Raw genomic sequence first — 15931 nt, 5'->3', positions numbered from 1 at the left:
ATTTGTAGATCATCTGATTGTGGAACAAGCTGGCAAAGACTATCAGAGAAGTTGTGTCTCTGTGGTTGAAGACTCATAGCAACTGTAACACCCTTGCAGTTAGCTCTTAACCTTTCAATGTGCTTTTTTGCCTGATCTCCTTCGCTTATTTATATATTTACTTAGAACACAATACATGTTGTTTTACTGCACTGATACTATTGTGATGTACCTCAGTCAGTACGTTTACATGACGCTTGAGAAAACTGAATTATTGCCATAATCCGACTCTAACTGGACAACTGAGAGCATGTAAAAGGGTTAGTACAACTAATATCAGAGTTCTACAGACACCAGGATAATGCAATTGGAATTCGACCTGTATCAGTTTGTGAGGCAACAACACTCTTGGACCTATTTCTTGTTAATTAGCTCAGTGAGGTAGGAGCTGGTTCTTGGTGTCAGAGGTTCTGGGTTCAAGCCCCTGCAAGGGTGATGGTGTCATTTTTTATGGAGCTAATAAATCATTGTTATAAACAAACATCTCTATGCTATCTAGATGCAATTTGTGTATTTTTGAATTTCTGTCTTTACTGAATTTTTGACAGCTGTTTGAAATCTGCCGCCAACAGCTGCTGGATTGCACACAGGTGACTGACTGGCTTAGTTAAATTCATTAAAAAAATCAACCATATAGAGCTTTGTAACTAAAACTGCCCAGCCCCGACCATTGCTGCACAGCACAGCAGCTATAATTTTATTTGACTCTGAGTTGTATTTGTTTTGTTTCATTGATTATTGATGCTTTGGCAACATATCACGTAACATTCATGCCAATAAAGCGAATTTGAATTTGAAAGGAAGCCCTTGGACCTTCATATGTATCCTATTCTCAGCCCGAACCAGGCCCAGACCGGTGGGTCTGGTCTGGGACTGAGAATTTAGAGTAGAGTAGAGAATACTTTATTCATCCCGAGGAGGGAAATTCATATTAGTGTAGTAGCTCACACGACAATGACACAAAAAAGAAAGAAAGATGGAGCAGGGTCGCCGGATGGAGCAAAAAGCTTAAAGCTTATCAAGTTGTTTATATTCAGTTTTTTGCTCGGGAACAGAAAAGTCAGCAGGACGGGGCCGTATTAACCCGCTGTAACGACGCATATCAGCGGGCACCGTCAGTTATTCGATTTTCTCTGTTGCATGTAAACTGGGACAAGGATAGAAGTCCGATTATAGACGCCAAAATCTAATTTTGAGCATAGCTGGATTAAGCTGTACATGTAAACGTAGGCTACATCTCTTTGGCTAAAAGCTTCTGACAGGAAGTAAATGTAATGTAACTATTACAGTACGGAAAAATGACGAAGCAACAGACAAAATGAAAATATCAATCCCTTTTAATTTTGCAAAACAAGAAAAACAGTAATGTCTCAAAGTCACTGCCCTTCACTCAAAGGGATCCACTCACATTCTATTATGGAAGAAATTAACAAAGTGTAACTTTATGAATCTATTTTCCATTTAAATATACTAATAGTAAGATTCCTTCAATGATGAAAACCAAGAAATTCTTTGGTCAAAGTGACAGAATGTGAAATTGGAAACCAAAGAGAAATAACTAAATTAAACTAAACTGTCCCTAACATGTTGTGCATTTACTGAGTATTAATCAGATTACCTACATGAAGGAGGAAAAATACAGCTAAATGGCTCTCCATGGATAAATGATTGACTCACAACTGACAACTGTGTTATCATAATTAAGTGTTAACTCGATGAGAGATGTCCAGTTTACTAGAGTAGATTGTTTTGCTGATTAAATCACAGCTTCTGAGAAAGAACAATGTGCTTGTTGAACGTAGCAGCCAAGAAACTGGTGAGGAGTGTCAAAGATTAGAAACATGAGGAAGACTGAGGTAGCACAAGAGCTATTATTCACATGTGAAGTCAGGTAATGTAGAGATTGCTGGTGTAATTTAACCCTTCACCCCCACCTGCCTCCATGCTTAGAAAGGTAACACTATAGGTTCACAGCAACATGGTATTCCATTTGGGTGATGCTGAGGAAGTAAACTGTAACAGGTAGAAACACTGAGGCTCAGATTTGTTTGCCCGTACAAACACATTAATATTCACAGAAGATAAAAGCAGATATTTGTTGACTTGGGTTCATCAGGGTCTGTAGAGTCAAGACAATGTGCAATGTGTGTCACAGGAATGGGCCATACAGGCCACTGCTAACACAGTGAGACAACATTTATATTGAGTGAAACTACTATCAGTCCACTGTGTTTCATGGAGAAAGGAGGAAGGGAGAGTGTTTGAGAAAGGCACATCCTCTTCTTCCTCATCATTCAGGAGCTGTTCACTGCATTGAGAAAAGAAAAACAAAAGTCAGCAGGACTCCTCAATATGTCTACATATAGACCGAATCTCCTTGTTGTTTACATTCTACTTCCGGGTAGAAAACCAGCACGTAATGTGAATGAGATCAATAGTAACCAACGAGAGTTTAGTTATATATCATATTTTTCACACCCTATCACCGTTTAGACAAATCTGAAATGATTGAAGAAACATTACTATTTCTGTGTGTGTGTTTTGTGTTGCTATGTGTTGGATTTATTCAGTTTGGGGGAATCACAGTGTCTAGAACAGGGGTGCTCATTACGTCGATCGCGATCGAAGACATTTGGGTCGATCGCGTGATGAAGAACAAAAAAAAAAAAAAAAAAAATTAAAAACACAGTTGTCTGGACAGCAGGCATTTTTCTCACAACCGACCCATAGACTGTAAAAGAACCGACCTCAAAAGCGAGGGCAGGTCCGCAGAAGCATCATTCCAGGTGAATCAAGCTCTCCGCCCGTTGTCTTTGTTGTTAATTTGTTGCCGCTCCACAGAGCACATGGCTACTTAATTATGCACGTGCTGACCATATGGTTGCATTCTGGGGGTGGAATATGAGGTGTGTTCATGTCCGCACCATTCTTGGGTCCGGTGTGATTTATCAATGGAATATTGCGCAGAGTTGTGCGTACGCACAGCTTGATCAGTGTTTCCCACTAACACGTGTGTTTACATGCTGTGCGCCCGCAAGCGAGAGAGACGGCAGGTTGAGAGGCTGACAGCTGACAGATGAGAGATGGTGAAACGCTAGCATGATTATTAAAAAAAACACCATCTCTCATCTCTGCCCGCACATAGACAGACACAGGTTCACATACAGACAGGGGCGCACGGTAAATGCAGCTGCCCCCCCCCCCCCTGCCGCATAGTCCGACCAACTGGACGACCAAAAATTGGTAGATCATTTTGACTTGGTCACTTTAAAAGTAGCTCTCAGGCTGAAAAAGTGTGAGCACCCCTGGTCTAGAAAGCATCAGTGGCTCAGCTGACAGGGACAACGGTAGCTAAGCTAACGGCGGTAGCTAAGCTAACAGCAGGACGTCAGCTGTTAAAACCCTCCCGTTGTGGGACACGACATGAAACTACTCCAGTTAGCTCAGTCATGTTGGAACTCAGATATCCGCTGGAGAAAATATTTTTTCATGGAGCGTTTATTGAGTCACTGAGTTATTAAAGTTAAACAGGTAGCTAACCGTTAGCCCAGCTAATCTATGATAACCATGAGTAATTACAAAAATGTGCACACATAAATAGTAATGTTTGTCCAATCATTGGTTTTATAGACTTTACAAACATCAGATTAGTCTAAACGGTGATATAGTAACATGAAAAATTAGATAGCGAAACTCTCATCCGTCACTATTGTTCGAATGCTGGTTTTCTACCCGGAAGTAGTTGTAAACAAGGAGATTCGTCCTATACATACTTCCCTTTGTTTTCTACATACTATTTGAGTTCAACAATGTGGATGTGAAGGGTAGAGCAGTTAATTGTTAATCACAAGTATATTGGGTCTTGTCTACCTTGATCGACAGTCAGAGACCAAGTACTGTTGCTGGAACTACTGCATTTGCATCCTAAGAAGATGTCGTCTACCCTGAGTGGCAAAATACAAAGATTTATGTCACAAAGAGGTTTTGTTAACTGGGGTGTGGGGGTGTGGGGGTGTTGGGGTGTTGGGGTGTGGGGGTTGAACCTGAAGCATTCTGATGGTGAAAACTTCCTATTCTAAGTCTCATACAGTGCACTGTACCACTAATCCTGGAAATCTAAGTATTGTCTTGTGACTTATTTACTGATAAACATCTGGACCTTAAAGGACAATTCCGGGCGAATTCAACTCGGGGCTGTATTTTCCTAACATTTTAGGTCTAAAAGAAGGAATCTGAAGATTTTCAGTTTAATTGCTCCTGTTTTGTGGTAGTTGTGTCTGTCCCCGCGTCGCCACGGCAGCAATGAATGGGAGTGGATGTAAGTTCCGCTGCTTAGGCTGTTTCCATCCCTCAAAGCCACAGACAGCGTCAGATGGAGACTCAAACATGCACCCAGAAGTTTATTTACTTCAAGCAAGCCGACATGTTTGTAAAACTAGATCTAATTCAAAGTCTCCCAGAGTCTCGTGCGAGACCCAAGTTGGCGCTCGGTGTGTTCAGGTGCAGTGGGAGCTACCGTTTGTGTCATAAACACAGGAATATCAACTCTTTACTTGCTTCAAGTGTACATTTTCTCCCACAGACAGCGTCAGGTGGCGACTCAAACATGCGCCGAGAAGTTTTTTTTACTTGAAGCAAGTCAAGAGTTGATATTCCTGTGTTTATGACACAAACGGGAGCTTTTCCCACTGCACCTGAACACACCGAGCGTCAACTTGGGTCTCACACGAGACTTTGAATTAGATCTAGTTTTACAAACATGTCGGCTTGCTTGAAGTAAATAAACTTCTCGGTGCATGTTTGAGTCTCCATCTGACGCTGTCTGTGGAAAAAAATTGCGGCTTTGAGGGATGGAAACAGCCTAAACAGCGGAACTTGCATCCGCTCCCATTCATTGCTGCCGTGGCGATGCGGGGACAGACGCAACTACCGCAAAACAGGAGCAATTAAACTGAAAATCTTCAGATTCCTTCTTTTAGACCTAAAATGTTAGGAACATACAGCCCCGAGTTAGCCTAGAAATCTAGCTGCCCCCTAGTGGCAGCAAATGTCTTTGCTCCGCAGGTGGGTCTAGAAATGAGCCATAGGAACTTTTTGAGTCTCGAACACCGTTTGTGTTGACCAATCACAGCGCTCTATCTGTTTAGAGAGTCGTTGGGCAGCTTAACGCGATGGCGACATACATTTTAATTGGCTTGTCAGGCTAACGTCATCCTGCTCTTTGCTCTGATTGGTCGTAGCGCTACCCTATTGGTGCAGAGGCAGTTTGAAAGACAGCCTTCATTCCGCCCCCTGGATTGAGCCGAGGTCTACCGCTCGTTTCCAGACTAGACATGTTAGTGATATAGTCTGGCTTGTCAGGCTACCCCCGAGTTGAATCTGCCTGGAATTGTCCTTTAATTCTTTTAGAAGCCAATTAAAACAGTAAATTCAATTCAATTCATGTTGATTATCGTGTGTACCTTAGAAGCAGTGGCATCATCGTCATCTGGCGATGGGATGATTCTACCAGTTACAGGTGCCACTCCCAACACCTTAGGCCTCTTGTCTTCTTTAGGTGTTCCTTCCAGAACAACAACAATGTACTCTCTCTTGGGCTCCTCCGACCGTCCACTCTCCGCTGGTGTAGAGGCCTCTTCAACCACTGGCGCAACCTCCACCGGTGTAGAGGCTTCTTCAACCACTGGCGCAACCTCCACCGGTGTAGAGGCTTCTTCAACCACAGGTGGGAGGATTTCTTCCAATGCTGCTGCAAGGGCATCTTCAGCTTCTACTGATACAACATCCTCTTCAACCACTAGTGCAGCCACAACAGGTACAGGCTCTACTGGTGTAAGGTCCTCTTCAACCACTGGTGCAACCTCTCCTGGTACAGGGGCTTCTTGAACCACAGTTACAGGGGCTACCTCGATCACTGGTGCAGGGGCTTCTTCAACCACTGATGCAGGGGCTTCTTCAACCACTGGTGCAGTGGCTTCTTCAACCACTGGGGCAATGGCTTCTTCAACCACTGGGGCAGGGGCTTCTTCAACCACTGGTGCAGGGGCTTCTTCAACCACTGGTGCAGGGGCTTCTTCAACCACTGGTGCAGCCTCCAGTGGTGCAGGGGCTTCTTCAACCACTGGTGCAATGGCTTCTTCAACCACTGGGGCAATGGCTTCTTCAACCACTGGTGCAGGGGCTTCTTCAACCACTGGTGCAGGGGCTTCTTCAACCACTGGTGCAGCCTCCACTGGGGCAGGGGCTTCTTCAACCACTGGTGCAGGGGCTTCTTATAAGATAAGATAAGATAAGATTACACTTTATTGTCAGATCACTCTGAAATTTGTCTTGCGTCCCATGACGTCCAAGGTTTCACACAAATAATAACAAAATACCAAAAACATACATTTACAAAAAAAAAGCATAAATGTTACCCTCAAAGGTCACATTTAAAGAAAAACACAAACTACCTCCTAACTCCATTCACAACATAAATCCAACATTACAATGTGTCTTTGGTGCAACACCCAGTGCTCAGTCTGTACATGAACCCTAGGGTCGACTCAGAGACCAAACTCTGATTTAACAGTTGGACAGACTGAGGGACAAAAGAGTTCCTCAGCCTGTTCAGTCCAGCTTGTGGAACTCTAAACCTTCTGTTTGATGGCAGAAGCTGATATTCCTCAAATAACACATAAGAGGGGTCAGATGAGATATTACTTGCAAGAGACAACATTCTTTTAGTGTAGCTATGCTGCTTGAAAATGTAACTCCAAAGTTTGACCCACAATCTTTGAACAGATATGTAGGAGTCTGGTTAGTTTGGTTTTAAGTTGGACAGACAAACAACTAAAGCAGGCACTAATTCCGTACTGCATAACACTCTGCACTATAGAGTGATTGGAAAAAATAATAACAGGATGTGTTTGTTTGCTCCAAATGACCTCAATCTTCTCAATAAATAAATACGTTGTTGTACCTTCTTCAACCACTGGTGCAGTGGCTTCTTCAACCACTGGTGCAGGGGCTTCTTCAACCACTGGGGCAGGGGCTTCTTCAACCACTGGGGCAGTGGCTTCTTCAACCACTGGTGCAGTGGCTTCTTCAACCACTGGTGCAGGGGCTTCTTCAACCACTGGTGCAGGGGCTTCTTCAACCACTGGGGCAGGGGCTTCTTCAACCACTGGTGCAGGGGCTTCTTCAACCACTGGTGCGGTGGCTTCTTCAACCACTGGTGCGGTGGCTTCTTCAACCACTGGGGCAGTGGCCTCTTCAACCACTGGTACAGGAATCTCTTCAATCACTTGCACAGCTTCCACCGGTATGCAGGGTTCTTCAACCACAGCCGCAGCCTCCTTTGGTGCACCGGCCTCCTCAACCACTGGTGCAGTCTTCTCTGATGTGACGGCATTTTCAACAACCGATGTAGCAAGAACCTCTTCAAGCGCAGGCGGTATGCTCTCTAGTGGTGCGGGGGCCTCTTCCGGGGTGCCAATCGAATTCTCTACTGCAGCAAATTCTTCCACAGGCTTTCCATCTTCTGCGGATGCCTCCATGTCAACGGGTGAAAACGCTTCCTGTGGTGCCTCTAGTGTCGAGGCGGCTGCCAGCAGCACTGCAACACAAAATCCAGCCATCCAAACATCACTGGTGCTCAAGTTACATTTCCCACATTTAGCTGATACAACTTCCACCAGTTAGCCAAGGAAACCCCTCTTGTGAGAAAGAATTTAGTGCCAAAAGGTGAACCCACAGAGGTTGAAGAAATTGACGAGAAACCAGGAAAGCATGTTAGTAAGCGGGTAAACCAGAGTACAAATATAGCAATAATATCCAGCAATAACATCCTACATGAAAGTAAAACAACAATACACCTACCAATATGTATTAGGTGGTGGCTGGACTGAACTTTTAGGAATTGAATAAACCTTAGGATGATCTCAATGTGTCCTATACAGCTAGTGCTTGCTAATATAAAACTGGATAGCTTTTATGAGATCTCTTGAATAAAACTTAAGGCTGAAATCAAAAATGCTTATTATGCCAATATGCCCTGGTGGACAAACACTGGCACTATAAACTCTGTCACATCTTTGGTATTTCAGCACTGTTGGCCAAATTTTACAGCAGCACTGACATACAACATTGGTGAGAAGATAAACATTGGTCAATATAATGGCAAAACCAATGAAAGTCAACATATCACCAGTCACCCAGCATGCTGTCTTGTAGAAGTCCCAGTGAGGTGGTTATGGGGAGGAAATGGGGAGATGTGATAAAATTGTACATATTCACTTACCATCTCAATCCACACACATTAAGTAAATCACATATCAACATAGCAAATGAACTAGTAATTGTTTGGAGAAATTAAATTGTTTAACTGCATGAATGGTTGAACTGTGTCTACTGAAAGGCCCCGATATAAACTACGGTGCAAATACGAAGTGAGACAAATTAAAGACGGCAGTAAACCTTTTAAGTTTGACAAAAACTTTATTGTATGGATCGATGGATTACCACAGTGCTCATTATCCAGTTGTGAGCAAAATAAAATTATGATCACAAATGATTTGAATCGCTCTTGCTGTTAATGGTTGAACACCTTCTTTGACTGGCTCACATTACAATTTTTATAAAGAACACACTGCAGTAGTTACAGAATTGGTAGACAGTAAGTAGCTGGCAAGGTAGTACAACATTACATGGTTTATATCAAACACAATGTTTTGTCAAATCTAAGAAAATATCAGGAACTTGATTGAGATTTAACATTATGTGTTATTTAGTTGTAGTAGGAGTTGTAGTTGTGGTTTGTGATGAATAATCCTTTTTTCAATGTTACCTGAGCAAAAGCACAGTGATCACATTTATTTCACCCATAACTGCAAATGAGCATTGCCTAACGACCTCGCCGCCTCATTAGAAATGTCTGGGTGTGCAGCTGTAAATCATGAACGGATTGAAACTGACTTGCATCATAATCTACGCCGCTGCACATCAACAAAATGCCAAGGTTTCCTCCCATCCATCCATTTGTGCACACTGTGCTGCCTTTCGTCCCCGGCCCATGCCAATAAATACGAAAAAAAAACACAATAATGTTCAATACGAGGTGAACCCAGAAACCTGAGGAGGAGCAGCAGCTAAGCTCTAGTGGTTCTAAAGCCAAAAGACGTTACGAGGTTATCAAGTTTTTACTGTTTACCCGAGGGCTGTGAGAGGGGGAAGGGCTCTTTAATGAGGGTGGTTAGAGATTTCAAGTGTATATGATCTGGTAGTTGTGTGCCTGTTCCTCTCTGTGGTGAAAGGTGTGAACACATCATCATCATCATCATCATCATCAGGCCTCGGAGGAAGCTTCCCCCTCCTCCTCAGTAGTAGTAGTCGTACCGTTGCTTTCAGGCTCAACGGTAACGGCGGGCGGTTCGGCGACGGCTTCGGCGACGGCCTCCTCAACAGTCTCGGCCACTTGGGCAACTTCCTCCGCGACTTTCTCTACTTCCTGCGCGGCCTCGGCGACGCTCTCCGCCGCCTCGGCTACGACCTCGGCGGCTTCTTCGACGACCTCGGCTACCGCTGCTTCGACGGCTGCTGCCCCCTCCTCCTCTCCGCCCTCGGCCTCGCCTGCTGCCCCCTCCTCCTCCTCCTCCTCTCCACCTGGAACACAAACAACAGATGCAGCAGCAGCAGCGTATAAGATAAGACACATGTTCAAGTCACATTCACACATTCAACCAATATACAGTACTCCCATGTTTCCCCTGAAGCCCCCACCCTAAAAAAAACTAACATCAGAGCAGAGGGCAGCCATTTACAGAGTGAGCCTTCTACTGGCTCATGCAGTGACGCATGACGTTACCAACTTAAAGGGATAGATCACCCAAAATTGAAATTTCACTCATTATCTAACTCTCCCTCTTGTCGACTAAGGGCTGGGAGAAGGTTGCAAATGGATACCAACTGTCTTCGTAGCAAAAAGACACCAAAACACATCCAAATACCTCCATGCTGCTCGTCTGTAATGTCCGTCTTGTATTGAAGCCCCGAAATGCAAAATTGTCCCAAAAAAATTAAATAAGTCTATATTTCAAGCTTGTTTGTAGCGGAAGCTTCTCTTCCCAGTTCATCAAATTTGGACGAACTGGGAAGAGGAGCTTTGAGAAGCTTCCGCTACAAAACAAGCTTGAAATATAGACTTATTTAATTTTTTTGGGACAATTTTGCATTTCGGGGCTTCAATACAAGACGGACATTACATACGAGCAGCATGGAGGTATTTGGATGTTTTTTGGTGTGTCTTTTTGTTACGAAGAAAGTTGGTATCCATTTGCAACCGTTACATGGACATGCACTGCTACGCTGAGACCCCCTGTAACTCAGAGAAGCCACGGAGGACTCTGAAACTTCTCCCAGCCCTTAGTCCACATGAGGGGGAGGAGATAATGAGTTGAATGAGTGAAATTTCAATTTTGGGTGAACTATCCCTTTCAAATGTGATACATCTCATCTAAAAGCAACATTGGATTAATAATATATGACCAGTAGCAGAGTTTCCATCCAAGGTGTGTAATCCTTAGAAAATGATTGTTTTATTGCAGACTCAAATGTAGATGGGATGTCACATTTTGTTTTACAACATCTGACCATTAATCTGACAGAACTTGAAACTCGTTGTATTGGACTGAAACTGGTCAGTTCAGTTGGTTTGATCCTTTGATCAACTACTAACCAAACTGATGTCACTTAGTAAAAGTTGGTCATCTGTACTGTTGACATTGCGTTTACTTGTTAAAGGATAATTACCGTTTTTTTTTTTACAATCTGGACTTTATTTCTAGCATAAAATCCGATCATTTCCTCCCCCAGATAACTTTGGTGTCATTCCAAGTGGTTGTGATGAAATGAGCTCCAGCCGAGAGGCGCGTATATCCGTATAATGGAGTCAACAGGGCAGCAGAATGCAGCCTCTAAATAACACATTATCTGCAGAGAAACTCCTTCATTTCACCAATATTTAGTTGTGATAGGCTAGTGCTATTCCCCTCTGAGTCCGGGGTTAGCTGTTATCAACATCCGGGGTCTGTAGGTTGACCTACTGACCTCTAGCGTAGCACTAGCCTATCAGAACTAAATATTGGTGAAATGAAGGAGTTTCTCTGCAGATAATGTGTTATTTAGAGCAGTGGTCCCCAACCTGGGGGGCGCCAAAGATCCAGGGGGGGTCGCGAAGCCCTCTTGATTTTAAGGGGTTTAATAATTTTAATGTAATTAAAATGTTAAATAAATGAGTAGGCTGAGCATTTAATTCATATATGTGACAAAATCAACTAAATTCAAGGGCCACAGTAAACATTTATTCGTGTATTTAAATAGATAAACAAATAAATGATAGGCCTATATCAATAGATGATTGAATATCAACAGTTTTAACACATTAAATACATAATATACAGCAGGGCAATATCAGTCACAACAAATACTACTGATAATAGTGTTTTTGGTTACGCTAAGCTAGCGGCAAAAAAAAGAATAAAACTGCTGATCTTCCTATAAAGTTATGCAGGAAATGTCATCATCTGTAGCCAGTATGAGCTAAAAAATAGACTACAAACACAATTATGTTTTTAGAAGTACAAGTTCTGAAGAAATATGTTGTAATCATACACAGGTTCTCCTGATTGTTTGTTCCATACTGTTATTAAATTACTGAAATATAATAAAGTATTTCATGTAAAAGAAGTTATGGGGGGGGGGTCACCAAAGTTTACAATGGTAAAAATATGGGTCCCTTAAGAAAAGGTTGGGAACCACTGATTTAGAGGCTGCATTCTGCTGCCCTGTAGACTCACATTATACGGATATACGCGGTAAATGATCGTATTTTATGCTAGAAATAAGGTCCAGATTGTAAAAAAATAACGGTAATAATCCTTTAATAGCCAATTGAAACAAATGTTTCCTTTACCAACCTGTTTAACCTGGAAGTGATCTGTGGTTATGGTAAGAAGAGTGAAACTAGCAGAATCACTACACCATGTCAAACAGCCTTTCCCATGATGCAGTAATACTTTGTTGCTATACATGACCTTTGTGGTAACTAGTTTTATTCACTGAATCTTTATGTCTTCAAGAAAAAGAAAAAAAAATCAACAAATAAAGAAAATATGTAGATGAATTTTGACATGTTTGTACATCAGTTCAATCATTGATTAGTAGTTTAATCACATCTGTGACAGGCTGGTTTCTAATAAATTGCAATGGTTATTTTGTTAGACTCTAACGTACTTTTTTAATTAATTAAACCGTCTGGATGAAAACAGACCGCTAGATGGAAACTAAGCCACCAACAACATCTTATTATGATATTTGCCAGCATCCTGAGTGGTGACACATTCACAACACAAGCTTCATGCAAGACAAAGACAGGGGGAGGGAAGGAAGGGGAAGGCAAAGACACAACGCAGGTTCAGTGCAGGGAGTGAAGGGTAGAGGGGGTGAAGTTAAAACTTGGTTCTTACCATCCAATAACCAATCTATGAGTTTATCTGGAGCCCTCAAAGTAAAGTCTGACAGAGATAGACACTGAACAACCAACTGCGACTCATCACCGAGAACAAAAACTCAACCACAGCGGCCAGACACCCCCAGGCAAAAACACTGTTGTTTCATGCACTGATCAATTTTGAGATTTTTGGCTATTTTTCTTCCTTAACATGTATTCTTTCATAAAAGTCAAACGAAATGGTAGAAAATCCACATTAAGGTGGTTATTTTACATCATTTTGTCTCTTTCGTCTGTAGATTTCTCCTAAATTCGCCAAAAGTTAACCTGCTACTGTGACACACTGTGCTGTGTTTGTTGTCTGACCCATGTCATGTCAGGTGTCATTGTAAAGCTCTCTCTCTCCTGAACAATGATGTAGGCTTCAAAAATTGTCATTTCCTCCGTATCCGCAACAAATCGTAAAAGTACGATTTACATTAACAATCTATGGAATTTTACAGTACACGTCTTTAAAGGCCGTTTTCTCAAAATGAGTTTTTCCTCAGACTCCGAGCCTGAAATCTCCACTTCAGCAGCACTTACAGACACCAAACCTTCCAGTTTTATTCCTGTCTATATTCTGAAGGTTTTTACAGAGGGGATTGTTGATATATCATTCATAGCCTGATTTATACAACATTTTACTCCTAAAAACATGTCGAAAATTGGGTTGTTTTTTTTTTTAGGGCTGGTGACAGTATTTTCTTATTTACAGAGTGATAAAAACAGATATCCAAAATCCTCCTCTGTAAAAACTTCTGACTCTAATATGTCAACAAAATTAAACAATTAAACGAATTTTGAAAGAGGCTTTATCCATTTTTCAGATTTCGGGTCTGGAAATGTATGCAAATTAGCGCATATTTCATCAGATATTGCCCCATTTACATATTTAAACATAAAATTTGACAAAACTTGTAATACAAAAAAATATTTGTCTTAATGTGAGTGATAAACTTGGGAAGTTTCATGGTGATATCTGTTATTTAAAATTTTTACCCTATTCACCTGGGGTGTCTCCCCTTAATTCTGGTAAAAAAACAACTGGTAAAGACTTTGAAAAGACTTGTGCAGTCATCTGATACTAATGTCAAGTTGTATAACAAGTTTGGGCATAGAATCAGGTGCAGTCATAGAGAGTGATTACGTCCTATTGTTCTTGGCATGCTTTAGTGTAAAACTTGTGGCGCGTTCAAAGCTCATTGTGAGTGCGTCTACATACTGTACAACATGCTCCCTTGTATTTTTTTTTTTTGAAGTAGATGTACAGATGAACACTTGAGCTGGTTGATTTTAGTCAGGATTTAGAAAGAGTACTACTAATTTGCCAACTAATCTGGCCTTACATTTTTAATACCGTTTTATTTGTACAGTCTGCTGAAGATTGGTTTGTAAGAAGTATTTTAGATGTGACTTCTGACTCCAGATATGGTAGATAAACACAATCACTCACAATGTGGTATTGTGTTAGTTACTAATGTTCACACCAAAAAAATTGTCAGTTTTTAATATTCAGGACCAGGGTCCATATTCACAAAGCATTTTACGCATTTACCACCAATAGTACTCCTAATTTACAAAGTTTGTAACTAAAAGTTCTACTTAGAAAGCGGCTGAGAGCAACGTTTACTGAGGAAAAGTTCAAACTAAAAGGGCAGCTCCTTGAGTTTTGCTGTACGATGTAAATTTTGCATGGATATACAACTTATCTGTCATAGGGAAACCTCCTGTAATGTAGCTGTGGTCCCAGGCTAGAGTCAATATCCAGCTGGAATACAGTATGATGCCTTCACATGACTTGTGTGCAGATTTCTGCCACTTTGCAACAGTGTCTACTATAGGCAGTATTTAAAGGGATAGTAGCATTTTTTTTAAAGTGGGGTTGTATGATCTACAAATAGCCCCTAAGTACTTTAATTGCAGTAGAAGACTCTCTGCACTCCTCCCGTTAGCAACGCCAGCCCATAATAGCCCTGCCCAGAGATTTACAACATACAGTGTTGTGAACAGACCCAAAGAAACGGCCTATTTTCACGGCCTAAAAGAGGTTTTACCCAAGGGGGCAGTTGTGGGTCTGAGAAGTGAAGCTCACTTCCGCGTTCAAAAAACTGCAATCCCCTCTTCTTCCTCTGGGGGCTGGTGTCAGAAAGCAGCATTCTCCATAGACCCCCATGTTAAAATCACAGACTTTACATCCTCAGTAAACATGTTAAAAGCCTGGTGTCAGAACGTTTTTTCGTCTCAATCGATAGTTTCTACCCCCGCACACACTCTGAGGGGGGGGAATTTTTTTTTAACTCTATAGTTTTACTGTTATTAGGTTAAAACTCTGGCCAATCAGGGCGCGGAAACGTTGAGTGACAGGTCCGAGCAGCTCCGTGGACAGCTGCTTCGAGGCCAGTGGGCGGGTTCTCGGCCGGCCAATCCAACATGGCGCTGTTCAGGCCGCCATGTTGGAGTCACAACAACGACTCCCCAAAACCAATGGGTGACGTTACGGACGCTACGTCCATTCTTTTTACAGTCTATGGTTTTACCTGAAAAAAAAAAAAATACACAGTTCCATTGTTCACTATAATATAATTTTTTCCAGCCCTTCAAAGTGCAGGAAAAACACAGTTTTTATTTGGACCTAACCAACTCACGTATCCCTCCGCCCAGGGTTAGCGCCCACCGATCAGCAGTTGGTTAGGTCCAAATAATTATGGGCTGGCGTTGCTAACGGGAGGAGTGCAGAGAGTCTTCTACTGCAATTAAAGTACTTAGGGGCTATTTGGAGATCATACAACCCCACTTTAAAAAAAAATGCTACTATCCCTTTAAATACTGCCTATAGTAGACACTGTTGCAAAGTGGCCGCAATCTGCACACCATTCATGTGAAGGCATCATACTGTATTCCAGCTGGATATTGACTCTAGCCTGGGACCACAGCTACATTACAGTAGGTTTCCCTGTGACAGATAAGTTGTATATCCAAGCAAAATTTGTTGAATCATACAACCCCACTTTAAAAAAAATGCTACTATCCCTTTAATCTAATTGGTGTCTAGTGTGTAGAACTGATTGGGTTGGTTCCATCACAAACTGCACAACAAACATTATTCCCTTGCAGTTGAGTTGGGATCTCATCCAACTAACTCAGCATCATTCATATACATCCATCCAGCTCTTTTACACCTATTACGTCTCAGTGAGTTTAGCAGTCGTTACTACTACTGACCACATTTAGGTGCAAACTTTACTGCTGAGTGGCTCTGTTAATTACTTATCAGAAATATTAAGGATCATAAAGGCAGGGATTCTCTTAAACTGGCCATTTAGGAGCTACGTACTTTTAGCCTTAAGACACTTTGTGTGAGTA

General features: G+C 42.0%; 1 protein-coding gene across 1 annotated transcript in view; it reads right to left on the bottom strand.

Moving 5' to 3' along the window:
• Positions 1-1358: 1358 nt before the first annotated feature.
• Positions 1359-15931, bottom strand: part of mgarpa (mitochondria localized glutamic acid rich protein a) — a 29710-nt gene continuing 15137 nt past the window's right edge. Inside the window, exons 5-9 of the mRNA XM_085788616.1 lie at positions 9415-9681; positions 7001-7636; positions 5502-6307; positions 3937-3983; positions 1359-2347 (exon numbers count right to left, since the gene is read on the bottom strand). Coding sequence (XP_085644742.1) covers positions 3948-3983; positions 5502-6307; positions 7001-7636; positions 9415-9681 — 1745 coding nt within the window. The 3' untranslated portion in view covers positions 1359-2347; positions 3937-3947. The remainder of the gene's footprint in view (positions 2348-3936; positions 3984-5501; positions 6308-7000; positions 7637-9414; positions 9682-15931) is intronic.

This window comes from Trachurus japonicus, chromosome 10 (genome assembly GCF_045865225.1).
Source record: "Trachurus japonicus isolate A0001 chromosome 10, Traja_1.0".
In the NCBI taxonomy this organism is placed as follows: Eukaryota; Metazoa; Chordata; class Actinopteri; order Carangiformes; family Carangidae; genus Trachurus; species Trachurus japonicus.
Note: the sequence above shows the minus strand (reverse complement) of the source record. Positions and strands in the feature narration are given on the sequence as shown.